Source organism: Spermophilus citellus, assembly GCF_964194105.1.
Source record: "Spermophilus citellus genome assembly, chromosome: 13".
Lineage (NCBI taxonomy): Eukaryota > Metazoa > Chordata > Mammalia > Rodentia > Sciuridae > Spermophilus > Spermophilus citellus.
The window spans coordinates 85,409,187-85,436,690 of record NC_138193.1 but is presented as its reverse complement, the minus strand read 5'-3'; the positions used below and the strand labels follow the sequence as shown (position 1 = coordinate 85,436,690).

General features: G+C 36.1%; 1 protein-coding gene across 5 annotated transcripts in view; it reads right to left on the bottom strand.

The window, feature by feature from the left end:
• Positions 1–27,504, bottom strand: part of DHX57 (DExH-box helicase 57) — a 61,521-nt gene that overhangs the window by 26,253 nt on the left and 7,764 nt on the right. For all 5 annotated transcript variants that reach the window (XM_081263808.1, XM_081263807.1, XM_081263805.1 and 2 more), the window contains 14 exons: positions 26,932–27,090; positions 25,252–25,440; positions 24,144–24,979; positions 22,446–22,624; positions 20,423–20,544; positions 18,887–19,082; positions 18,239–18,363; positions 15,438–15,571; positions 14,283–14,337; positions 8,775–8,980; positions 5,044–5,160; positions 2,138–2,234; positions 1,163–1,336; positions 552–752 (listed from right to left, as the gene is read on the bottom strand). In XM_081263808.1, the coding sequence (XP_081119934.1) occupies positions 552–752; positions 1,163–1,336; positions 2,138–2,234; positions 5,044–5,160; positions 8,775–8,980; positions 14,283–14,337; positions 15,438–15,571; positions 18,239–18,363; positions 18,887–19,082; positions 20,423–20,544; positions 22,446–22,624; positions 24,144–24,979; positions 25,252–25,440; positions 26,932–27,090 (2,790 nt within the window). The remainder of the gene's footprint in view (positions 1–551; positions 753–1,162; positions 1,337–2,137; positions 2,235–5,043; positions 5,161–8,774; positions 8,981–14,282; positions 14,338–15,437; positions 15,572–18,238; positions 18,364–18,886; positions 19,083–20,422; positions 20,545–22,445; positions 22,625–24,143; positions 24,980–25,251; positions 25,441–26,931; positions 27,091–27,504) is intronic.

Genomic DNA, 27,504 nt, shown 5'->3' with positions numbered 1-27,504 from the left:
CCTTTCAGTAATTTTTTATGGGTACACTTCCTCAAGGGAATGACTGGCTCAAAGAGCATGGATAGTTTTACAGTTCTCATATATTATCAAGCAAGTTTTCAGAAAAGTTGAATCAAAGGCTTCCCAGTCTCAATAACATTAAATTTGATCATTCATTCATTAAATCCTGTTTTATGATATTTGTTCATTAAGTAAATAATGGTGTTTTCAAGTTTCATTCACTTTTCTCTGATAATGAGGCTATAGATTTTTCCCTGGGATAATTTGATATTGTTGTTACCCCAGAAGGAATTCCTTGATGTTATTTTCCTAACTTACAAATGTATTCTTGAGCTCTATTTAGGGCCATGTTCTGCAATATAAGAGATCTCTATATGCAGAAAGTTGAAAGAAATGTCAAAGGACACACTGAAGAATTCTTTCTTCGCAAATGAATGAGTTCACCCATGTACATTCTTAGCAAAATATCTTCTACTAGGAAAAGAAAACCATGGAACTTAAATAGGGTGAGAAACCTTTTAGAAGCAGAAAACAAAAAATCAACATGTAACCTTAGACACAGCTGTTCCAATGGCACTCTTTGTATTTCTGGTAGCTGCTGCTTTAAAAGCTGGTGGTTGTAGTGATGACTAGTAAATAAATGGAAGCAGACCCCAGATGCAACACGGCCGGCTCGACCCTTTCTTTGCAGGGCATTTGCTTGAGATACAAAAGTATCCTCTAGACTTTCCATCCCTTTGCTGGCATCATATCTATAAAGAAAAGGGAAATAAAAATTTGAACTATTTTACATGGACAGAAGAGATGAATTACACTTTACCTCTGTAGAAGGACACAGTGCCCTGTGTGTTCTAGAATAGTTGAGTCCCTCGTGGGCACAGCTAGTGCTGATTTAAATGGTATCAAGTACCAATACATTTTCTTTATTCAACTCTTTTTCATCTAAATACAGTAAAATCTTATGAAGACTATGAGAGGAAAACTGATTGTCTCCAAGGTAAAAATCTTAGAACTTTATGCTTGACTTTTAAGATTCAAGGTCCTGGCTATTCACACATCACACATAAAGTTTTCATAAGGTATTTTTAAAATAGTAATCTATGTATCTTAGCATTAGCCATTAACAGCTGTCACCCTAAATCTTTAGTCCTTGTAACATCACCTCTTTTCTTTCATTTTCCCAGAATCAATGACATAGACAACATCATCAATGGTTATGGAAGTCTCAGCAATGTTGGTGGAAATTATAATCTTGGTTATACCCACTGGGGGTTTTACAAATACAGCCTGTTGCTCTTCACTGGATAAAGATGAGTGAAGAGGGTGAATAACACATCTGAAAAGAAATAAAAGCACATTAAATAATCTGGCACAAAGTACTTGAAATTAAGTTACATGGGTGAATTTCCATTAAAACCAACAATATGACTTCACATATGAGCAACTTTTCTGCACATGTCCCCAGCTCTTCTAATGGGAAAGTGCTTTCTGACCCTTACAAAATACCCAGTTCTAGGAACTAAAAACCTTGTACCAACTTGAGGAAAGTGCTAGAGTATAATTCAGTAGTCAATAGTCAAGGAGAAGAAATAATTGATATTCTACACATAACAAACCTAGAGCAAACTGACCAGCAGAGAAAAATCTTACCCCTACTTTTTAAATCAGAGAGAGGGAAAAACTGTGATGGAAGTTAAAAAAAATTTCATTCTTATATTTCTAGGGAGTGTGTTCATTTGCCAGCTTTCCCTTAGATGTGGAGGCATGCCTGGTGTGTCTTGCTGCTAGAACAGGACCCGTTGAAAATTATTTTCTTTCAAAATGGTAGCATTCTTTGTTGTTACTAATGCTGGTCCCCCCATCTGCTCCTCCTCCGGGGAATTTGGCAACTGAATTACATGCAAGTTTGCTGAGTCATAATGCTAAGTGAAGAGAAATATCTTTCTTTGATGGATGGAATAACTGATTTCCTGGAGCAAACAGGTTTGTCCATTTCCAGCTGGCATAAACAAATGTAAGCCTGAAGAGTGACACCAGAGTCTAAAGAGGGTGAGAATTCTAACATGACCCTTCTGGTTGTTCATATTTGCAGATAACTGCAATGGATGATTAAGGATCTAGAAAGCCATTAGCTTACCGATTACTACGTCGATTGTTGAAAAGAGAATTAGACTGTAACTGTTCATAAAGCATTTTGATTTCTGCTAGTCCTGGTAGAAATACAAGTATAGCACCTGGGTGTAGAAAAAGAATCAATAAGATAGCTGAAAAAGAAAAAACTAGTATAAATTAAAAATCTGTATTAAACAAAACAAAAATGTAATAATCTGAGAATTTTTCACAATTTTCTTTGTAAAGTCCCCAACAATTTAAATAAATAATAAATTATGGTTTTTGTACATTCTCCAACTTAATAAAGACAAAACTGAGTATGATTATCCTTCTATAACAAGAAGTGAGGTGTGAAAAGCATAATGCCTTACATTACACAAGAATCACTATCGAAGTTCTTCAGACATACTTCTTCAGTGCTCTGGCTACTGACATTCTGTTTCTATAGGAAAAATTAGCCTTCTAACCCTTAAGACTGGAAGATTCTTCTATTATGAATAAAATCCCATAAACATTTTTCTGGGAATGAGAAAAAGAAACTACATTTGGCTGGCTAATCTGGTAATATAAATTTGGATACATTTGAAAGAGGCAGCACATTAACTAGCCATATCATATTAATAGTTCATGGACTTTAAATTTTTACATTAAAAAAAATACAAACCAATAATGGATCACAGCATTATTCTATGCCAAGAAGTCACTCAGCAATATTTATCTTCTTTTAAAAATTTTTTTTTAGTTGCAGATGGACATAATACTTTTATTTTTTATTTATTTTTTTAAATATGGTGCTGAGGATCGAACCCAGTGCCTTGCATGTGCTAGGCAAGCGCTCTACCACTGAGATACAACCCCAGCCCACTTATTTTCTTTTTTGCTTTATTCAGAGAACAGGTTGATAACCTCTTCACTAGCCCCTCCCTTAATCCCACAAATAACTCATGACCTATTATTTAGTCAATTATTCTTCCCACTAAATAAAGAAGGAATCTAAATGACTAAAAAAATAAAATGGTAAAAAGAGATCTTGTACGGCTGTTTTGAAATACTTCACGGAATACAAAGAATGTCCACATACATTTTCTCATTTGATCCTCATTAGTCACTTTGTGATTCAGTAATTTGGCCACATCACTGGCTAGTAAGCATGAAGCCTGGATACAATCCTAAGGTTTCTGGTCCCAGATCCATGCTCTTTCCATTGTATGCCCCATGTTCATCATGCTAAAATGCCACAAAATTTTAGAGTAATAAAATAATCTATGTAGATGGGGGGAAAGTATACCTATATTCTTGTGCACCTTATTTTATTTATATTTATTTTGGTGCAGGGGTGGGGTGGGGTAGGGTGGGATGGATGGGGTGGGATTGAACTCAGGAGCACTCGACCACTGAGCCATATCTCCAGCCCTGTTTTGTATTTTATTTAGAGACAGGGTCTCACTGAATTGCTTAGTGCCTCACTTTTTTTTTTTTTGCTGAGGTTGGCTTTGAACTCACAATCCTCCTGTCTCAGCCTCCCGAGGTGCTGGGATTACAGGCATGCGCCCCTGTGCCTGGCTTTCTTATGCACCTTATGATCTGCTCTGCCCCCATGGCTTTGCCATCTGTATCAGGAATATGTTTAATATTCACAAATGTACTCTAATCACTATATTTACTTCGCTTTGATATTAGGTAATTTTCTAATATTTCTTTTTGACTTCTATGCTTTTTTTTAGTAAGTCTTTTCTTTTAGCATGAAACAAGATATTCAATCTACTGATAATATATTAGCCACAACTGATTATTTGCCAAAAGAAAAAAAACAATGCACTTTAATAATTTTACATGCCTTAAGTCTTTTTAGAAAATACCACATAATGATTAAGTTTAAGCAGAAGAGGGCAGTCATTCTCACTTCTCTGAAGTACTAACAAGCACATAAATCATTTTATTCAATGATCACCCAATAATGACTGCCCTTTCTTTATTCATGCAACAAATATTTCCTCTATGCCTAAATGTTCAAGTACTGTTTTAGGGTTTAAGAAATATAATAGTGAACAAGAAATTCCTGTTCTGAAGGACTCTACATTCTACTGAAGAAGATGGTCAGTAAGCAAAAGTCTAATTATAGACCATGTTAAGTATAATGAAATGAAAATCATTTTTGGATATTATGATAGGATAGGGGAAGACAAGACATCTTCTGCAGAGAAGACATGTAAGCAGAAACCTGAATCATGCAAAGGATTGAGTTATAAGAAGATCTGGGGTGTCTGCTCTGGGGATAAAGGATTGCAAGTGAGGTGAAGAAGATCAGTGAGACAGGAATACAGTGAGGAGCAGAAAAGTAATGATTGTTCTGTACTTCAGCAACAGCACTGTTATCAGTGTTGATATCAATAATAAGTGTTTCATAAACCATTATTAAGTGTTTCATAAACCATTATTAAGTGTTTCATAAACCATTATTAGAGATAGTATCTACTGGGCATAAACTCTATGCCAGGCTCAATGTTAAGTGCTTTATCTATGGTTTCTTTTATTTATTTTTCTAACTATGTGTGTAAATGCGCACACGCATGTATGTGGTGCAGGGGTTTGAAACCAGGGCCTTTGTATGCTAAACAGGTATTCTACTCTGATCTATATCCTCAGCCCCCATGTGGCTGGTTTATTTTAATTCTTGAAATAGCTTTATGTAAGAGGATTTATTACTATTTTTACTGTACAAATAAGAAACTGTGAACTAGGTAAATGTCAGTAGAAATGATAAAGGCTACAAGATTACAGGATTCCTAAAGAGCAGAACTGGAAAATTTACTAGACTCCAAAGGCTGAGCTCTTAACCCCACTGCTCTGTGGCCTCCCTGTGTGGTCTGCAATGTGATTCAAACAGTGTTTAATTTGTGCATCATTCAGTCTGGATGAAGACGCAGTTACCTGGAGGATAGGAGTGCTTTCCATTCACAATCCACTCTAACAAGGCCTCTATTAATTCAAGATTAACCTTTTCAAAATCCATAATGGACATTGTTTTGATGACTGATTTGCTGACCCCTGAAAGAAAGGGAAAAAGTAGAAGAATAATTATACCTTATTGAAGACAATATGCCTGTGAACTAGGTAAATGTTCAGTTGATTTAACAGAGATGTTCTAATTTAATGTACTGAAGTGAACATTTATCTTTTAGTTTCTTGGAAAATATAAATTTCCAGAGTACTTTCTTTTTTTTAATATTTATTTTTTTAGTTGTAGTTGGACACAATATCTTGATTTCATTGATTTATTTTTATGTGGTACTGAGGATTGAACCCAGGGCCTTACATGTGCTAGGTGAGCACTCTACCACTGAGCCACAACCCCAGCCCCCTCTAGAGTACTTTCTAGAGTCAATCTTGAACAAGGAGCAGGCTATTGCCTCTGTTACAGAGACCTAGAGGGGCTACTTTAGACTCCTCTTTCCTTCCTTTTACCACTACACAGTATATAAACTCATGATTCAATCAAATTCTGATCCGATTAGCTCATAGTCAGGGTAACAGCAATCCATGGAAAGCAACACGTAGAGGCCACAGCTTTTATTAGCATCTTTATAACAGTGGCTGTTAATCTTTGGGTTCCCTTAAGTAAATGACAAAACTTATAGATCTTTCCTGTAAACATACATGTGATTTTAAGGGCTTCCCCAAAATTCTTGAAGCCTATCCAGAGACCCTTAGGTCTACAATCTCCTTCTACACCATTTGGTAGAAGACAGTTCTTTGGATTGTACTGTGAGCCTAAGCTCTTTTAAAAACAAGTAGCAGGGGCTGGGGATGTGGCTCAGGCGGTAGCGCGCTCGCCTGGCATGCGTGCGGCTCGGGTTCGATCCTCAGCACCACATACCAACAAAGATGTTGTGTCCGCCGAGAACTAAAAAATAAATATTAAAAACTCTCTCTGAAAAAGGATTCTAGGTGGAGGTAAAGATACACATAAGATCCCAGAGAGAGGGAAAGGTGCAGCTTCTAATAAGTAATCTGAACATAAGAAGCCTCTCAGTACACACAGTTTGGGTGGGGTGCTTTCGGCAGCACCCACTGTGGGACTGGAGTGAACTGAAATGGATGTGAGCGATATTAATGAGATAGAAGTTCATCTTGCAACTGGAGTCCAACTTGAAGACACACTGGACGTGGGGGTTGAGGAAGAGAAAAGAGGAAAAGCTGATATTGGGGGTTCGGGCTTATACAAAATGCAAGGATGGAGTCATTTGTGGCCAAGAAGGGACATTCAGGAACAGGGGCAGATTTGGGGAAAGATGAGGAGGTTAGCCTTGAACATCTTTGAGGCCTCAGGGAGACACGAACAGACAACAGGAGACGAACAGGCAGCACCCATGCACAGAACAGACCTTCACCCCTGGGAATGGTCCTTATGTCAGTATCTGCTCTCTTAATGTGATCAAGTATCTCTTCCTACCCTGCCTCCCCACTTCTTCTAGTGGCTCTACTACCTCCTGAAGGGCTAAAATGCTCATTCTTTCTCTCTAGAATGCACGTTCCATTCCGCTTTACCTTATTTATTGCTACTGTTCATTTTTGGGGTCCAAAGTCTAATGTCAATTCCCAGGAGACTTCTCAAATACCCCCAAGTAAGGTCAGAGCCCCCTTACTGCTCAGATTCCAAGTATTTTTCCTTAGTGACATTTTTTTGCACTTGTAAATCCACATCTGTTTGTGTAACTATTTGATTAATGACTATCCGCCTTGAAAGTAAAGATCATTAAGCCAGAAAAAAAAAAAAAAACTCTCTCTCTCTCACTCTCTCTCCTCTCTCACTCTCTCTTTAAAATAAATAAATAAATAAATAAATAAAATAAAATAAAATAAAAACAAGTAGCATATTATTGGGGTGATTAATTCTCCAAACACTATACCCCTTTCTTCCTGGGTGCTCCTGATGGTCCATCACCCTAACTACAGTTTAACTGAAACAAAATAACCCTAATAAGTATTAAGAAAGGGAAACTTCCTATATGATGATGGTAAGTTTGAAGAGGGGCAAAAACACAGTTTCTAAACAATGTTTTAGTAGAGTGAACCCCAAGTTGGGCAAAATGAGAGAAAGGATTAAACAGACTACACAAACAAGGGTGTGTTTGGATACAGAGGGCAGAGCAGGAAATCACTTTTCTTTGCCAGGATTCCAAATAGTCAGATTTTCAAAAAGGAGAAAGTATCACTGAACTGAAAAAAGGCAGTGAAGTGAAAATAGTTAATTAAAAATATATATATTGTTTGGTAGTTATAACTAATCAAATGTCCTGAAAAAGACTGTCATTTTTTTAATAAAACTATAAAAAGTTCCAGAAATTGAGCTAGAAAACATTATTTAATCTTCTAAAAAATGAAAGAGCAATGAGATCAGTTAGGTCAAGGTTTTTGTTTTATTTTTTAAACAGGGAAACAAAAATTTTCTCAGAAAAACTAAGCAAGGCAGGCACAGTGGCATGCTCCTGTAGTCCCAGATGCTTGGGAGGCTGAGGTAGGATAGCTTCAACCCAGGTGTGTGAGGTCAGCCTAGGCCACATAGCAGGATCCCATCTCAAAAAAACAAAACAAAACAAAACAAAACAAAACAACAAAACACACACACACACACACACACACACACACACAAAAACAAAAACAAAAAACAAAGGTAGTAACCTTCAGGCCTCTATGTGTTCAGCCAAGCTTATATGTACAGAAAACCACATAGGAATAAAGAATAGCTAGGTGGAGTCTTAAGTACTTGAGAGGAAGGCGCATCTAACAAAATAAATCAAAATGCTTAAGCCAAGTGTGGTAGTGCACACCTGTTTTCCCAGCATGCTGTGGTTCCAGCACCTCTGGAGACTAAGGCAGGAGGATCACAAGTCCCAGCCAGTCTTAGCAACTCAGCAAAAAATTGGCAATAACGGAGACTATTGAGAGAACTCTCAAAATCTGAATAACAGACTGTGGATTAAATAAAAGTATTTGTGTTAAATGTCTTCATTTTGATCACTATATTGTAGCAATGTAAGAGAATGTTCTTGTTCTTAGGAGGTACATATTAAAGTCTTAGGATAAAGGGACATCACATCTGAAACTCAAGAGATTCAGAAAAAAAAAAAAAAAACCAACACAGGTACACAGAACCAATGACAAAGCAAACAAAGCAAAACATTAATTGATGAGCGAGGGTAAAAGGTGTAAGAGTTTACTCAGAGCTTTTCTGGATTGTCTATTTTGGCAAATATAGTAACATAATCTACATACACTTTGGAACAGCTATTTTTTCCTTTTGGTAACAGGGACTAAACCCAAAGGAAATTACCCACTGAGCCACATTCCCAGCCCTTTTTACTTTTCATGTTGAGGCATGTGAATAACCTTCTCCCTAGGTTGCTTACAGCCTCACTAAGTTGCTGAGGCTGGCTTTGAATCTGAGATCCTCCTTCCTCAGCCTCTGGAGCTGCTGGGATTACAGATGTGCACCATCACAGTTGGCTGGAACTGCTTTTTTTTTTCCTAAGTTTAAAGTTGTTTTAATAAATTAAAGGCAATTGACATAAAAAAGCCACATTTTTCTTCTTCTACATCATGGTGGGAAAAACACTAGAAATTTTTGGCATGATTATAATATTCACTAGGAAGCATGTTACCTTTATAGCGGGCCAGGAGCTGCTTAAAATCTAACTGTTGATCTGGCACTGCATCATTGACAGAATCCTGATCCTGGAGGTGAAGAGACAGCCTCAGGTCTTCCTCTACTTCTTCAAATGCAGTTCTGTTGCGTCTTGCTTTAAGTTTTTCCTTTGCAATCTGTTTCATGGAGCGCATATATGGGCTCCCATCCTGTAACACATATCTGAAGAAAGAAGACATATATGTGGATTTGCTGGTAAAGAACAAAAGTATTCACTTATTTCATGTGCTAATTCAGCAGAATGTTGCTCTGCTTCTGCCTAACTCATGCTATCCTTCCAATCAATCTAGGATTCTGCCTTTGGTTCTGTCTAGAATAGGTAAAAATTTGGATAAAAGTCTTATCCAAGAAAAATATCAAGGACATTCAGAAATGTTTTTTATTTTATTTTCTTCTTTGGTGATCTTATCTATTCCCAATAGTTTCAACTATAATTCCCAGGCAGCTAACTCCCCATTGTTACAACAAAATTTGAACCCAAAACACTAGTTTTTGGCTCAACATCTCTATAAAACCATCTTCAAAATATATCAAAATTTCCTAATTAGTTAGTATTTGTCCATTATAATACTATTAGACTTCATGGCAAAGTGGAAAATGACTAGATTTGCAACCAAAAGCTTTGGATTTAAATCCGAGGTTTGCAATTAAACCAATTTGCCAGGAAACTTTTTAGTAAAGTAATTTCAAAGGGCTTTCTCATCATTTGAGGGAGTTAGATAACTGGTTTGAAACTATTTTTCCTAGAGCCCCAGAGGTTTCTCAGAGCCCCTGGGAAAATTAAGGAATGGGAGGATAGAAAACAAATAGGTGGCCAAGTGAAATGTTGCACTCCTGTAGGAGGAAGCTGAAGCAGGAGGATCATGAGTTCAAAGCCAGCCTCAGTAACTTGGTGAGGTTCTAAGCAACTCAGTGAGATCCGGTCTCTAAATAAAATACAAAAAAAGGGTAGGGGATATGGCTCTGTGATTAAGTACCCCTGAGTTCAATCTCTGGTATTTAAAAAAACAATAGGGACTCTATCCTTCCTTTTGCCTTCTTTTAGCCAGATCATTCCTATTTTAGCTCTCATTTCTTCATGATTTCCTACAAGATTTCACTTGCAGACATTGTACTTGAACTTTAAAAAAAAGGTTTAAAACCTATGATGATACAAATTTTTATTTTGTCCAACCCCTTCCCTTCATCAAATGTCATATCCTCTTTTTACATTCAATATTCATTTGTTCCTTTAACACATATCAAATACCAACTTTGTGCAGGGAACTGTGGTAACAGTGATTGTATGGAATGTAAAAATGAATACTCTTCAAGAAACTTACAAACTTGTGAGAATAGATCAAAGCAACTCACTATACCACAAAACAGGTGAAAAAATATTGCTAGGTATATAAGAAAAGTACCCTGACATATAAATTATTTTAGTTGTAGATGGACACAATACCTCCACTTTATTCACCCACTTTTATGTGGTGCTAAGGATCAAACCCAGTGCCTCACATGTACTAGGTTAAGTGCTCCACCACTGAGCTACAACTCCAGCCTCTACCCATGATTTCTAATAAAGAATGTATAGTAGGACAGACAAAATAAAGAGATCCAAAAGAAAAAGAAGAACTCAAACTATCACTATTAACAGATGACATGATTCTGTATCTAGAAGATCCAAAAAATTCCACCAGAAAATTTCTAGAACTGATAAATGAATTCAGCAAAGTAGCAGGATATGAAATCAATACTCATAAATCAAATGCATTTCTATATGTAAGTGATGAATCCATTGCAAGAGAAATTAGGAAAACTGTCCCATCCACAATAAAGTAAAAAAAAAAAATGTTGGGAATCAATCTAACAAAAGAGGTGAAAGACCTCTACAATGAAAACCACAGAACACTAAAGAAAGAACCTGAAGAAGACCTTAGAAGATAGAAAGATCTCCCATTCTTCCCATTCTCTTGTTTTTTCTTGGGGGGGGGGGGGGGTGGAGGGAGGGTGGTACCAGGGATTGAACTCAGGGACACTCGAACACTGAGCCACATCCCCAGCCCTATTTTTTGTATTTTATTTAGAGACAAGGTCTACCCTGAGTTGTTTAACACCTCACTTTTTGCTGAGGCTAGCTTTGAACTAGTGATCCTCCTGTCTCAGCCTCCCGAGCCGCTGGAATTACAGGCATGTGCCACTGTGCCTGGCTCTCCCATGCCCTTGGATAGGCAGAATTAATATTGTCAAAATGGCCATATTGCCAAAATTGTTATATAGATTTAATGCAATTCCTATTAAAATCCCGATGATATTACTCATTGAACTAGAAAAAGCAATCATGAAATTCCATTTAAAAAATGAGACCCAGAATAGCCAAAGCAATCCTTAGCAAGAAGAATGAAGCAGGAGGCATCATAATACCAGACTTTAAACTATACTACAGAGCAACAGTAACAAAAATGGCATGGTATTGGCACCAAAATAGATATGTAGATAAATGGTATAAAATAGAAGACACAGAGACACCCACATAAATACGGTTATCTCATACTAGACAAAGGCACCAAAAACATATATTGGAAAAAAGATGGCCTATTTAACAAATGGTACTGGGAAAACTGTCCCTTATGTAGCGAAATGAAATTAAACCTCTACCTTTTACCTTGCACAAAAATCAACTCAAAGTAGATCAAAGACTTAGGCACCAGTACAGAGACCCCACGCCTAACAGAAGAAAAAGTAGGCCCAGACTTAATCACGTCGGCTTAGGACCCGACTTCCTTAACAAGACTCCTAAAGTGCAAGAAGTAAAATTAAATATCAATAAATGGGATGGATTCAAACTAAAAAGCTTCTTCCCAGGAAAGGAAACAATCATAAGGTAAAGAAAGGTGTAGAGAATGGGAGAAAATCTTTACCACACGTACCTCAGATAGAGCACTAATCTCTAGGATATATAAAGAACTCAAAAAACTTAACACCAAAAATAAATAAATAAATAACCCAATCAATAAATGGGCTAAGGAACTGAACAGACACTTTACAGAAGAAAAAATACAATCGATCAACAAACATATGAAAAAAATGTTCATCATCTCTAGCAATTAGAGAAATGCAAATCAAAACCACTCTAAGATTTCATCTCATTCCAGTCAGAATGACAATTATCAAGAATACAAACAATAGTGTTGGTGAGGATGTGGGTACACTCATACATTGCTGATGGGACTGCAAATTGGTGCAACCACTATGGAAAGCAGTATGGAGATTCCTCAGAAAACTTGGAATGGAACCACTATTTGACCCAGCCATCCACTCCTCAGTTCATACCCAAAGGATTTAAAATCAGCATATTACAGTGACGCAGCCACATAGATGTTTAGAGCGGCTCAATTCACAATAGCTAAACTACAGAACCAACCCAAATGCCCTTTAACAGATGAATGGATAAAGAAAATGTGGTACATATACAAAATGGAATATTACTCAGCTTTAAAGAAGAACAAAATTATGACATTTGCCAATAAATGGATGAAAGTGGAGAATGTCATGCTAAGTGAAATAAGCCAATCAAAAAAATTCAAAGGCAGAATGTTTTATCTGATAAGTGGAAGTTGATCCATAGTGGGAGAATGCGGGGAATGAAGGAACTTTGGATTGTGCAGAGGGGAATGAGGAGAGAGGTGGGGCTGAGGGGATGGGAAGGACAGTAAAATGAGACAGACATTATTACTCTATATACATGTATAATTGCACTACTAGTGTGACTCTGCACCATGTACAGCCAGAGGAATGAGAAGTTGTACTCCATTTTTGTATAATGTGTCAAAATGCATTCTACTGTCATATATAACTAACTAGAACAAATACAAAATACAGGTGACTAAAAAAAAAAAAGAATTTATAGTAGAAGGAAATTTCATGGAGGCAGCATTGGAGTTGAGTGTTAATAACTGGATAAGGAAGAGGAAGACAGAAATAAAGATGCAAAGATAGTAGCAGCATAACATATTTGAGAAACAGTGAGTAGTCTGACGGTGTGTGATAGGAGAGTACAGTAGGAAGGGAGGTTAAATATAGTTGAAGTCAGCTGATATGGGTCTTGAATGTCCAGAGTCTGGGTAATAGAGAGCCAATGCAAGTTTCTAGAAGAGCAGGAACATGACCAATTCTACACTTATAAGAATTAGATTTAGTGAGTTTAGGAAGTAAGAAAATAAAGACAAGGGCTGGGGATACAGCTCAGTTGGTAGAGTGCTTGCCTAAAATGCACAAGGCCCTAGGTTCAATCCCAGCAACACACACACACACACACACACACACACACACACACAAAAAAAAAAGGAAAATAAAGACAGGCAAACTCAAATTCAACAGAAGTAGCATGGGACCTAGAAAATAACAGTTTTAATAAGTTCCCTAAGTATTCTCATTTTACTCTAAAATTTGAGAGCCACACATTTTGGGTTTTTTGCTTAAGAAGTCTGTACTATTTAAAACATAGGTAATAGGACTTCTTAGTGATAGGAAGAAAAAACTTTTGAGTTGTGTTTAAGGTGCCATATCTTGGGTGTTTTCATCCTTACTCGTACAGTTTAGAAATGAAGATGGTGACCTGGGCGTTCTTGTCACAGTTGTGACCGCTACAATCCCATGAGTCTAAGATAGCCATTAGGGAGCTTAATATTGAGAAGAAATAGGGCAAGGATAAAGTCTTGGGGAATTCACAAAGAGCAAGAGAGAAATCTGTTTGTGAACAATGGACAGTGTCATTTTTGACCTAGTATTGTGATTACTCATACAGACGGCTTAACACTCAGACTACACTGCAAACTCCCTGAGAGTAGAATGATGATGATAATAATAGCGAACATTTATAAAGCACTAAGTACTAAGCATGTATGTCTCAGGCACAGTTCTAAGCATTTTTTTTTTTTAAGGCAATGTCTGCATTTTTTTTAACCTTTATTTTATTTATTTATTTTTATGTAGTGCTGAGGATCGAACCCAGCGCCTTGCACGTGGCTAGATGAGCACTCTACTGCTGAGCCACAACCGCAGCCCTCAGTTCTAAGCATTTTGCAATTATTAATTTATCAGTTAATACTTATAACAACCCAGAAAATAAGCTAATATTAATATACCCATTTTAGGGCTGGAGTTGTGGCTCAGTGGTAGAGCACTTCCCTAGCATGAGTGAGGCACTGGGTTTGATTCTCAGCACCACATATAAAAATAAATAAATAAAGGTCATCAATAACTAATAATACTAAAAGATTAGACTACTTGCCAGAGTTACAGTTAGTAAGTAAAGGGATTTAAGTACTGGCAATTTGCCGAAACAAAGGAGAAAACAGAATGTTCAAATACAAAATTGGAAGAAAGACTAACACGCATATTAGTATCCTGGCATTCTGAAGTTAAATAATAATTCTGTTTTCAAAGATGTTTGTTGTAACTTAATTAACATCTTCCTTACCTTGTCACAGCAACTGCATCTTCCAGAAAAAACTGATCAACAGGAAATGTACGACCTAGGAAAACAAGAAAACAAAATAGAAAAATCTCAGAATGCCCATTAAACTCTAATGAAATGTTTGTTTATATATGTTAATTGAATAATATTTATATGTAGTCAATTGTAGAATAAACCAAAGCCCAGAGTGATAAGTCAACTGCACAAAGAGACTGAAATATGTATACTTACACACACACACACACACACACACACACACACAAATTCTCTTAAAACAAAGTTTGGCACATTTAAGTCATATTTGTTCTGTGGTCTTAAAAGTTTCTGATGACAAAGTGGAGAGGGTAGATTCCAGCTAGTAAAGAAAATAGAAGTGGATAGGTAAAGAAATAATAATTTGCACTTTTTAACCTGTTACACCTTCCTCAACCTCCCCCTTCTTCCTTAATGTGTGACCTTTAAACATTCAACACTTGTATTTTAGATCAAGCATATAGTTTCTTTTAAAAATCTATTGTCAACATTCTGACAACCAGAACAAACAGTACTATAACTTATCAGTCAGTGTTTCAAAATTGTCCCTTTGGTAATCAATTGTAGAAGGATATAAACCAAAGCCCAAAGTGATAAGTCAACTGCACAATGAGACTGTGAAAGCACCCACAGAAAACAGGCTATCCAACTTCATTTCCCTCCAGAGTGAACAATATCCAGAAAGATAGTACAACCCAGAAATGAACAAATATGCTATACACAGACATATCTTCCCTTTGACTGATTACCACTAGAAACACACATTTTCATTTTAAACACAATCAGGGGCTGGGATGTAGCTGGGTGACAGAGTGCTTGTCTAGCATGTGGAAGGCCCTGGGTTCAATCCTCAGCATCACAAACATAAAAATAAAACAAAAAAATCAAAATAGAATGCTAGAAATTCTAAATAATAAAGTCTTTTTAAGAAGTCATATACAAAATTAAAATCTTCAGGCAAATGGAATTATTACCTATCAATCACATTATATAGTTATGATTTTGTTATAAATTATTCACTTCTCCTCTAGACAGACATATATACTAATCAATATATGTCTCAAATGAGTTTTAAAATATATTTGCTTATTAGAATGATATACATGCAAGATGCATTTTAATCACCTGGTATAGTAATAACTGGGCAGGAATTGAAATATTCTGAAAAGAGTTCAGCATTTAAAGTTGCACTCATTAGAATAACTTGAAGAGTTGGCCTCTGCAACACAATGTCCTTCAAAACTAGCAGTAAGAAGTCACTAGAGAAAAATAAAAGAAACACCTGAGGATCAAACAAATTCAATATATGAAAATTAATAACTGTGATATACTTGGGGCAAGGAATATATAAGACTGTGTGAAAAAAAATACTGTAACACTCATAGAAAGATGTGTCATGTTCCTGGATGTGAAGACTTACTATTATAAAGATATCAATTCTTTCTCAAATAAATTCAGTATAGTGACAATCAAAATAGCAATAGAATTTATCATCAAAATTGATAATTCTACTTCTTGATATCTATGGGTATACAAAAAGCATATACAAAGATTTTCATCATAGTATTTTTTGTAACAGTAAAACAACAAACACTATCTAAATGTCCATCAACCAGGAAATAGTTAACTATACCATCTAATCTATGAAATAACACGAGGCAGATAAAAAGAATAAGAGTCTGGATAATGACATGAAAACACCTCTAAGCCATACTGCTAGTGGAAAAAAACTGTGCAATGATATTTACTGAAGAATAGCAATACCTTAAGGAGCCTCCCTGCTTTAGCCCTTGACTCCCTACAATCTCTTTTCAATGTGGTCATCCAATAATTCCATTCAAATGTCAATCTGACTATGCTATTGTTCTGCTCAAAATCCTTCAGTGATTTCTCATTAGCGTCCTTAATATCAAGGCCCTACATGACAAGGACTGTACTCCCACCACTCATTTCTACTGCTTTCACCCTTAACTCACTAGCTCCAGAACTGTCTGAGGCATGCACCTCAGGGCCTTTGTTCCTGGCATTAATCTGCCTGGATGGGCTTCTTCCTGTCTTCCATGTAGGTAACTCCCTCACTTCCTTCAAGTCTTTACTCAAAAGATATCTTTTCAGCAAGGCCTTCCTTGGCTACTCTCTTTAAAATTTCAAATGCCCTCCCTGCTTTAATTTTTCTTCTCAGCACTTAATATACTTTGTATTTTACTTATTTACCTTGCTCCCTTAACTATCAGAATATAAGCTCTTCAAGGACAAGGATATTGGTTTATTCGTTCACTCCTCCAGTGTCTAGAGCAATGCTTGGTACATACTGAGTGTTTAATGAACATTCATTAACTTACAAAATGTATTTATCACTTGTGTAAAAAAAGGTCTAAAAATAAAATTATCTCTAATAAAGTAAACACATACATTGATACATACAGATATAATCATTTAAGATTTTTTACTGTCTTAGAATTATTTCCTTCTATTTGGATCTACTTTTTTTTTAATCTAGAAATCTGCTTTTCTTTCTAATTACTTTGTATTTCTTATTTACTAGTTTATCAGTGCACTTTATTTCTTCTAATAGTCTTCTGGTTAAAAATCTTCCCTATTCAGTTACAGACATTTTATCAGTTGGATCCTCCAAGTTTTTTATTTTTTGAAGTTTTGTAATTAGCTATTTTCTCTTTTTCTATTAGTCCACCAAGTTTACTTAGATTCTTTCTTCTTCTCAAGCTACATATAATAACATAATATTTTATGAGAAAACTTTGTAATTTTTAAGGAAATGTCTTTATTTTTCCCACTATGTTTTTCACATCTTAGGGCATGATCTATGTGACAAACTATGATCAATACTGTCCATCGATGCAGCCCTTTCTCAGTATTTAAAATACGGAGAATTTTAATTTTAGGCCTCAGTTCTTTAATGACTTCTAATTCACTAAAATAAAGCCTAAATGCCTTAATATCTGTGGATTATAAGACCCTGGAAGATTTGCCCCTGCTTCTTTGCCTCTCATTCACTACATACCAGGCACATTCTTCCTTTAGTTTCTGGACATACCAAGCCCTTTCCCACTGCAGAATCCTCCCTCATGCTATCATTGCCCCACCTGTCACTTGACTCCCTTTCATAGTTCAGTTTTCAACTTAAATATTTCTTTGGCAATATGGTCTCTGACCATCTTATGAGTTTTTCCCTCCAAACACAGCTCCTGTTCATTCCTTCACAGTATGCTCCAATTTGTAATTGTTTACTTGTTCATTCCATCAAACTATAAAAAGTCAGAGGTAACCAAATATACTTTTTACCTCAGTGTTCCCAGCAACTAATATATCACTTGATAATGAAGACAGGCTCATATATATATATATATATATATATATATATATATATATGAATTACTGATTGAATAACCAAAAAGACAAGGAAGCACAGATTGACCAATCTATCAGCTACAACATGCATCACACCTCTTATACTCCTTCTGAGTAGAATGTCCAGCTTAGTATGATGCCCAAGAGGGTGAGAGGTGTATCTTCTAACTCAACAATGTTGCGTCCATCTAATAGGAAGACTCTCCTAGTGATGAATATGTGCTTTTCTAGCTAGCATTGTTAGTGCTATAGACCCTGCAGCTCAAGAAAGAAGTTCCTTGGGTCTGAGGTTGTGGCTCAGTGGTAGAGCGCTTGTGTGAGGTGCTGGGTTCAATCCTCAGCATCACATTAAATAAATAAATAAATAAATAAAGGTATTGTAAAAAATATTAAATAAAAGAAAGAAAGAAAAAGCAGTTCCTTTTCTCTAATATAGCCTTCCCTGTGGCAAATTACCATTATGAAATCTATGAAACTCCACTGGAGAGAGACCAAATTTTTTTCTACTATGTCTTCATTTTATGTATGTGTATGTTTGATAGAAAAAATCGTTTTACCTTTCTTCTGTCCTCTCATGAACTTCATCAACAATGATATGGGTAACTCCCTGGAGAGTCGTATCTCCTTCTAGCCTTCTCAGCAGCACTCCTGTGGTGCAGTATAACAGTCTGGTGGCTGAAGACTTACACAAAAAGGCAATACAAAGCATGAATAAAACTACTGAAAAAATATTTACTGGCAAGACATTCTGAATAGATAAGGACAAAGAATATTAACTACAGCAGTGGGTCCATTTAATATTAAACAATAAAAAAATGTACAATTTCTTGCAGGGAACAACAATAAAATTTTTTTTTTGCTTTGCATCAAACTTTTAAATTTAAGATTCTCCTGAAAAGCATTCAAAATTATCATTAAAAAAATGAGTGATGAAATCAATTCTAAGTTTGTCTAAGCTTCCAGAGGATATACTAGATCACTCTGCTACTAAAAAGTAAGAAACCTTAATAAAGGAAATTTGGTATAATTATATAAGAGCTCTTATATCAAAATATTTCTAAATATTTTGCCCTACTGAAGGTTGTCATTAATTTAAAATAACTTGAAAGAATAGATCCCAAATTGCCCATAAATCTCCCAACCCCAAAGACTTTTCAAAGGAAAAGTGCATTTCTGTTAGTGGGAAACAGACAAAGCATACAAACCTTGACACTTTCTAACCGAATCTGATATCCCACGGTCAGACCCACCCTTTCTGCTCTTTCTTTAGCAACTCGTTCAGCAACAGAGATTGCAGAGATTCGTCGGGGTTGAGTACAGATGATGTTAGCCACTTTCTCAGGTGGCCCACTCAGAGAATCATCCAGAATAAACTGTGGAATCTGTGTGGTTTTCCCACATCTGTATGTCAAAACAAATGAGTCCTAAAATGAAGTTTTCAAGGGCTAGTTAACAAAACAATCACAGGTAATGAGGAAAGTGATAAAACTAATTAATCAGCTTCATCTGTCTTCAAAGAGCACCCACTGATTTATTACCTAGAGCTAATAAATTCCAGGAAATTGCACCTGAGATTAAAAAGGCAATCACATAATAGTTTAATACCATTTATAAAATTGGGGCTATTGAACATACATCATATTTCAGCCATAAATTTCTCTAAAGATGTGAACTCTACATATGAATTCTAATAAGAACTATTAGGTTATGATTATTAAAATGTGTTATATTTCCCCCTCTGATATATATTGATTTGGCTAAAAGACTAAGGCTAAAAAGATAAGAAACTACAGGATGCAAGATTACTACTATACCTGTGACTTGGGCACAAATATAATTATCAAATTGGGTACTTTTGAATAAAGAATTAAATTAAGGCTGCAGCTTAACCCTGATAAATAGGTTCATATAACACATGGAGAGTGTAAATAGGAAAGATAATGTGCCTTAAGTTGTCCCTTTTTTTTTTCTTTTTAAATATTTTTAGTTGTAGATAAACACAATACCTTTGTTTATTTGTTTTTATGTGGTGCTGAGGATAGAACCCAGTACCTCACAAATGCTAGGCAAGCACTCTACCACTAAGCCACAACTCCAGGCCCCTTAAGTTGTTCTTAAAAGAAAAAAAATTAAAGTTTTAAAGAAATCAAATTGCTGGCCGGGCTCGGTGGCACAAGCCTATAATCCCAGTGGCTTGGGAGGCTGAGAAAGGAGAATCATGAATTCAAAGCCAGCCTTAGCAACTGTGGAGCAGTAAGCAACTCAGTGAGACCCTGTCTCTAAATAAAATACAAAATAGGGCTGGGAATGTGGCTCAGTGGTTGAGTACCCCTGAGTTCAATCCCTGGTACCCGCCCCCCAAAAAAAGAGAAACCAGAATTAATTCAGAAGATGAAGAGCTTTCAAGTTAAATGTCTAGAACTATTTTTTAAATTTAAAAATAGGGCTTGTTAAAAGTTTTCTGCTGAACCCTTTGCCTTAAAATTGTTTTGAGGTAGAAGTATACAACATCTGTAAACTTCTAGATGAATTTCTGAGGGTTTTTTTTTTTTTTTGTAATTTGGCTCTATAGGCTTCTGAAGCTGCAATACCAACCCCTGTAAAATATTATTTAATATCCAACAGGAAAAAGTGCCAATTATACCAGTATAGGTTTTTTAAAAGTACAACTAGATATAGCAACCACTGTACATATCATATTTATCAGTGAAAGCTGTATCACAAACACATTATTTTCTTACCCTGTCATACCACTTATGACAACCACTTGGTGCTTGCTCAGCAATTTAAGAATGGTTTCTCTTTCTTCCCATGCAGGGAGTGACTGCCTTTCTTGTAGAACTGACTGGAACTGTCTGGAAGCCTAATAAAAATCAAGGATAAGGCATTAGTTACGTTCCTTTGAATCCTTTCACAAGGTTCTGAATTCAAAATTCCAGTAGGACTCACCCTTTCTGTTCTTTCTAAATAATTTCTTCTGAGATAGCTTTACAGAGATTTGTAAGGATTGAATGCAGATGACTTTAGTCAGAAGATTGGCTACTCAAAAAACCAACCAGAATAATCTACAGAATATACATAGTTTTCCTACATTTGAATAAACTGAAATATCTTATAATAAACCCCTCTTGCTTAGCATCTATCCAGCTCTTCCTGACAAGCGTCTATATACTAGCACTGTTCCATAGGACCACATGTGTTCATGGAAATGTTCCATAACTTCACTGTCCAATATAAGCAATTTCTGGCCACAGGTGCATAAAGAGCCCTTGAAATGTGGATAATACTCCTGAGGAACTAAATTACTCTAATGAAATAATTTAAATTTAAATAGCCAAAGGTGATTAAGAATTACCATAGTGGAAAGCATAGCTCTACACAAATCAGATTTTTTTCAAAAAAAAAAAAAAAAATCAGTAAGAGCACTTGCCAAAGGATTCTTTTTGTCCCTTCGCCACAATTATGTTAATCAATTTCATATGTAGTGGCCAGCACTATAAACACTTTATTGTATTTTTAAATTATGGGAGAAGAGGAGTGGAGAGAGAAAGGTTAATGGGTACAAAGGCACAGTTGCATAGGAGAAATAATTCCTAATGCTCTATAGCATAGTAGAGTAACTATGGTTGACAACAATTAATCATATATTTTAAAATAGAGAGGATTTGGAATGTTCCCAACATAAAGATATATGAGTGATAGATAAACCAATTAGCCTACGATTATCATTACATATATTATATACATGTATTTAAATGTCACATGGAACATAAACATCAACAATTATGTGTCAATTAAAAATTTAAAAATTAGTTGGGTACAGTGACACAAGCCTGTAATTCCAACAACTTGGGAAGATGGGGCAGGAAGATCACAAGATCACAAATTTGAGGCCAGCCTGGGCAACCTAGCAAGACACTGTCTCAAAATTAAAAAACAGGGCTGGTGATATAGCTCAGTGGTAGAGTGCCCTGGTTCCAAAAGAACAAAATTTAAAAATAAAGAAAAACTATGGCTGTACTTTTTAACAATAAGAATTTATACTAAGCAGGGGGCAATAGCACACTCCTGTAGTCCCAGCTACTTGGGAGGCTGAGGCAGGAGGACCACTTGAGTCCAGGAATTCAAAATCAGCCTGAGCAACACAGTAAGCACCATTTCAAAAAAAAAAAAAAAAAAAAAAAGAATTTATACCGATATATCATTTCCTGAATATAGTTTTATCATATAAATTTATCACACTAATCAAATTGATAATTTTCATGTAAATGGGTAAAAATAATATGGACTTTGGAAAACAGAGAACAGGATTGAACCCTGTGTAGCTACTTAACATCTACATGACCTTTGGCACTCATCCTGTGAACCTTTGAAATGGGGTCTTACCCATCTTCTTTTATACACTGATTTTCTAATGTAAATGACAGTATTAATATTCCTTTTATATATTTAACCACTGTACATATCATATTTAGGATTTCAGTTAGTGTCCTCAGTGTCTATCACAGTACCAAAGGCACATGATTTTAAGAACTTGGTATACAGGTGTGTTTGCTATTTATCAGTTGTGAGGTTTTCCAAAACATATTTCCAGCATATGCACCCAAGTTTCTACATGTGGTAGCATGTAGAAACTTTAACCACTAAGGAGTAAAGAAAGAACCAATGGAGATATTACAGAGGGTAACCAAAGCCTCCTAACTCTGAATCTCTTTATCCAGACATCAAGGGGGCAATGCTAGCCCATCTCTCAGCACACAGTACCTGTTTCATCCGGAACTGCTTGCAGATTTTACTATTTTCAGCATGTACTGATTTTGCCTGCCAGTCATATCTTTTGGAAATCTTTTTCTTAAGGTTCACATAGCTTTCATTCTCCACTATAACTGGTGCTGAACCTTCATCCTCTTCTGCCTCCTCCTCAGGTTCTGATTCTTTTCCAACTTGAAGGAAATAGAAGTAAACATTTTCAATTTGCCCTTTCTTTAGTAAAGGGGGAAGTCACTGTCTAATGAAGTAACAAATAAAATCATCAAATGGAGAAAAAGTTGAAACTTGAATAAAGCAGGCTTATTTACTTCAAAACTTCTTCCACTGCTAAAGAACTAAAATGCATCTTTAGCCAGGCACAGTGGTGCATGCCTATAATCCCAGTGGCTCAGGAGGCTGAGGCAGGCGGATTGTGAATTCAAAGACAGCCTCAGCAACTTATTGAGGCCCTAAGCAACTGAGCGAGACCCTCTCTAAATAAAACATAAAAAAGGGCCTGGGTGGCTCAGTGGTAAAGAGCTCCTGGTTCAATCCCTGGTATAAAAAAAAAAATAATAAGGGCTGGGGATGTGGCTCAAGTGGTAGCGCGCTCGTCTGGCATGCGTGCAGCCCGGGTTCAATCCTCAGCACCGCATACCAACAAAGATGTTGTGTCCGCAGAGAACTAAAAAATAATAAATATTAAAAAAAAATTCTCTCTCTCTCTCTCTCTCTCTCTCTCTCTCCTTCACTCTCTCTTTAAAAAAAAATAAAAAATAAATAAGTAAAATACATCTTCAAATAAACTTTACTCAAGTTTAAGTGGTATTGTTAAATCAAATTAAAAACAAAGAATTAACAATTGAGAAAGTTTAGACTTTAAAAGGTTGAATTTTATGGTATATAAATGATACCTCAATAAAGCTGAAATTAAGAAGAAATCCATGACACATAATTTTTCATTTTCCAGGAATACATTTGAACCCTATGTACTAGAAGCTGATATTAGGGAGCAGTGAGTCAGGTGGCCAGAAAGCAAGCCCACATAAATATCCAGCATCCATACCTCAGCATCCTTGCTCTCTATGTATTGATGTTTACCCAGGAAACTCATGAAATAATGAAAACTTTTTTTTTTCCTCAAGAAAGATGAACTAATATTGAATTCTTTGATGAAAGCTGAAAAGGGGATTTATCTGTGGTATAAGAACATGCATGGCAAACCTGGATCTGGACAAAGCCAGAGCCTGCATAAATATTTCTTTATTTAAGGATTTAGGGATTATTAAAGATAGCTCTATTCTAGTAAATTTTGGTAGCCTACTATATTATAAACAGAGGGAAAGGATAGTGTATATAGTATAAGAAACAAATATATGAAATCAAATAAATTAAATGAAACAGATTTTCTGATTTCAGTTAGTGTCCTTAGTGTCTTAAAATCCTTCCAACCCTCAGATTCTATGTCATTACATTAAACTTTGATATCGCTTCCAACTTTCAGTACAGGGAGCCCAACCACAGTGACACAATTGGGCCTTATAATAAAAGTCAGGCACAATTATACTTCAGAGGATTCTCATGCTTTTTGGCCATGGGATTAAATAACTTGCCCATGATCACTGGGAAAGATCCTATACCATTCTCAAAAGTTTTGATTCTAATCCATCATTTTGAATGTCCCCCCTCCACCAAGAACAACACCTTACATACCTTCTGATATTTGACTTGAAACAAAATAATGATTTGGAATCACTGGTTTACGACAGGCTGGATTATTTATTCTGGTCCCAGAGGATACTGGCAGAAAATTCACAGGAGGGACACTATACTTGTGATGGGTATTTGTCAGTAACTTGACAATTTCTGATTCTTCCTCTAACAGGGTTATCAAAGAATATACAACAGGTTCTGAAGTTTCTGAAAGTGTCAAGGCTTTGCCATAAAGGAATTCAGAAATATGTAAACGACAAGCCAGAGGTAGATTCTCATTGGTGGAATAAAATGCCACAAGGGGAGCTTGGTAGGGGTACTTGTGGTCTTTAGAAAATCGGATTTCAAGCTCGTATAAAAAAGATGCATCTTCATTAGCATTAAGATGAGAATCATCTACAATTCTTTCTACTCGTCCAACAATTTGATTTGGGGGCACTTCATGTTTGAATTTGCATTTTGATCCAAATTTACAATTTCCTTTTAGGTAAAATTTACAGGTTTCAGGTGATGCCTCTCGCACATTTTTGCTTTCCTTTTGCTTGGATTTGCAGAATTTACTTGTCAAATATTCCAGTTCCAATCCAATGGTCCAGACCCTGTTCTGAATTCTTTCTATAAATTTTTCTCCACAAATTGACCTGAGAGCAAGTGCCTCTTCCTGTCGCTGCTCCACACATTCATCCAAGCTTGCGTGGCCAGCTGCCTCAGAGATTTTCATCCTTTCTCCAAATGTTTCTGAAAAACACTGGATGAGTAGATGCTCTAGTGATGCCCCCAAATCTCCATCACAAATCCTCAGAGCTGCTTGACAGTGTTCAATGTTGAAGCCATACCTGCCGAGGGCAAAACAACAAAAGTGACATATAAAAAGTAGTATCACATCACTAAAGAGAAATTCATTTAAATATACTCATGACTACATGTATGTAGGGTCCATGTTTTGAAAGAGTATCCCTGATGATACTAATCCTCTATCCTAAAAGATAGAATATTAGGCATATCATGCACTGCCAGAAAGGACACAAGGAAAGGTAGTTGGGTTTACAATGATTTTAGTTGGCCTTGAATTGTCTCCCAAATCCCATAAATAACAAAAAGCAATCACCTGGAAAGTTTTTGCACTGCAAATGGTGAGACTGTAAATTCTGGAATATGAGGCTCAACTGGGCCTGAGCCTGCATATTCCCAAGGATCAGAGTCCGGAGCAAGGGAAGGTTCTTGTCCAGCTGACCAGTACTGCTCATCATCAAGACAATCAGGCTCATCATCTTCCTCCTCCCCAGAAATTCCTCTTCTGGCAAAGGTAACATTTTCATGTATTAGATATTAATTCTACTTACTTCAAGAGAAATTTAGCAAGGGTTTAAGAATTTAATTCAAGGGGCCAAGGACATAGAATCTTGACTACTCTTCAGTTACTGATTTAATCTTTTATTGAACTGTTCATTTATATCTTGGCAATTAACATTTAGCAGGCATTCATTAAATGCCAGATATTATATTAAGTGTTTTATATGTAAACATTCTTTTACTTTTTCTAATAGCCCTGCCAGATACTGATCCCTGCTTTTCAGATGATCAACTAAAACTTAAGAGAGGATTAGTAATTACCTAAGGTTATTTATGGTAAGGAAAAACTAGAGATTTTACTAATAACAGTTTGACCCCAAAGCCTGTATTCTTTTTCTTTTTTTATAATGCTGGGGATTGAACCCAGGGCCTTGTGCATGTGAGGCAAGCACTCTACTAACTGAGCTATATCCCCAGCTCCTATGTTTTGGCACACCTGCCCCCTCCCCGTGGGAGGGTGCCATTACCACCAAGATTGAACTCAAGGGCACTTGACCTCTGAGCCACACCCCCAGCCCTATTTTGTATTTTATTTAGAGATAGTCCTACTGAGTTGCTTAGTGCCTGGCTTTTGCTGAGGCTGCCTAGGCCTTCAAAGCTGCATAAGCCACAGAGCCCAGCCCAAAGCCTGTGTTCTTTTTTTTTTTTTTTAATTTTTTTTTTTTTTTTTTTTTAGTTTTCGGCGGACACAACATCTTTATTTGTATGTGGTGCTGAGGATCGAACCCGGGCCACAGCGCGCTACTGCTTGAGCCACATCCCCAGCCCCAAAGCCTGTGTTCTTAACCACAGAAACCAGAAACCATAGCCATCCTCTCTTCTCATTCATACTGTCCCCATTTTTTGCTTTACTGCATAATCTCCTTTCCTAAATCTGAAACAGACAAAACATTTGTAGATAGATAGAAATCAATCTGTTCTTGACTGACCACTTATTAATTTTAGTAAATGAAAAGAAAGAATTCTCCAGCTGAAATCATAAGACAAAAAAGAATAAAAATGCAATGGAGATCTGGAGGGGAAATAACTGAGAATAAAAGCTGTTTCACTTAAGAAAATGGTCATGAGCAGCATAACCTCAAGACTCATATAATCAACTCAATATTTGCTCCTAGAATAATACTTCTACTTGCTTGTTACAATGTTTTATTTGAAAGGTTATGGATACAGCAATCACTGAACTCATATTAACACTGTCCTATGGAAAAATAAAGATAAAAAGGTGATCTGTATTATTGTTCATGGATGGTGCAAAACAAACTCACTCCAAAACTGTGGCTGAGTAATAATTCTTATATTTCTTTTGGCTTACTTTCAACTAGTCATATGGCCACAATAGGATCAGTATTGATACAATGTTCCAAAAAAGTACAAGGTGTTCACAATGTCAATATGTCTTACTTAATATAATATTTACTCAAATAAAATAATTTACTCAGATCCAGCATCCACATCTTGTTCTTGCAGGTCTCGAAGAAGAGCTTTTACTTTCTCTTGATTCTCAGAGGTCATATGTAGAGTCTGAAGGGGTACTTTGGCTTTGGGCTTCCATTTAGGGCGAGCCTCTCCCTTGCTTATGCTACTGTTGCTAGGTCTGCAAACAGCATAGATAAAAATTATACACTTTCTTGTGGTAAGAACTTTTATACTCTCCTCAGAGTTTCCAAATATTCACAACACAAACTGGATTAAGTATTTTACAAAAAAAAATCATAACCAGACTTCATCATATTAGAACTGCTCAGGAAAAAAAAAAATTGATCAGATCATTAATCTTTAAAAATTTGGCTGCACTAACTCAAGAATCCCCTGGAGAAAGCAATGTTAATGATGACCACTTCTTTTCCAAAATTTACTTTCCTAGTAACATCGAGTTCAATAGCAGTATTATACTCAATTCGCAGTGTCATGCGGGTATAATGTTAACTTTAGAGTTCAACCTACACATACTCAACATCAACAACAAAACCCCCCAACAAGGTTTAGAAAAAGTTACAAACAGGCTTCC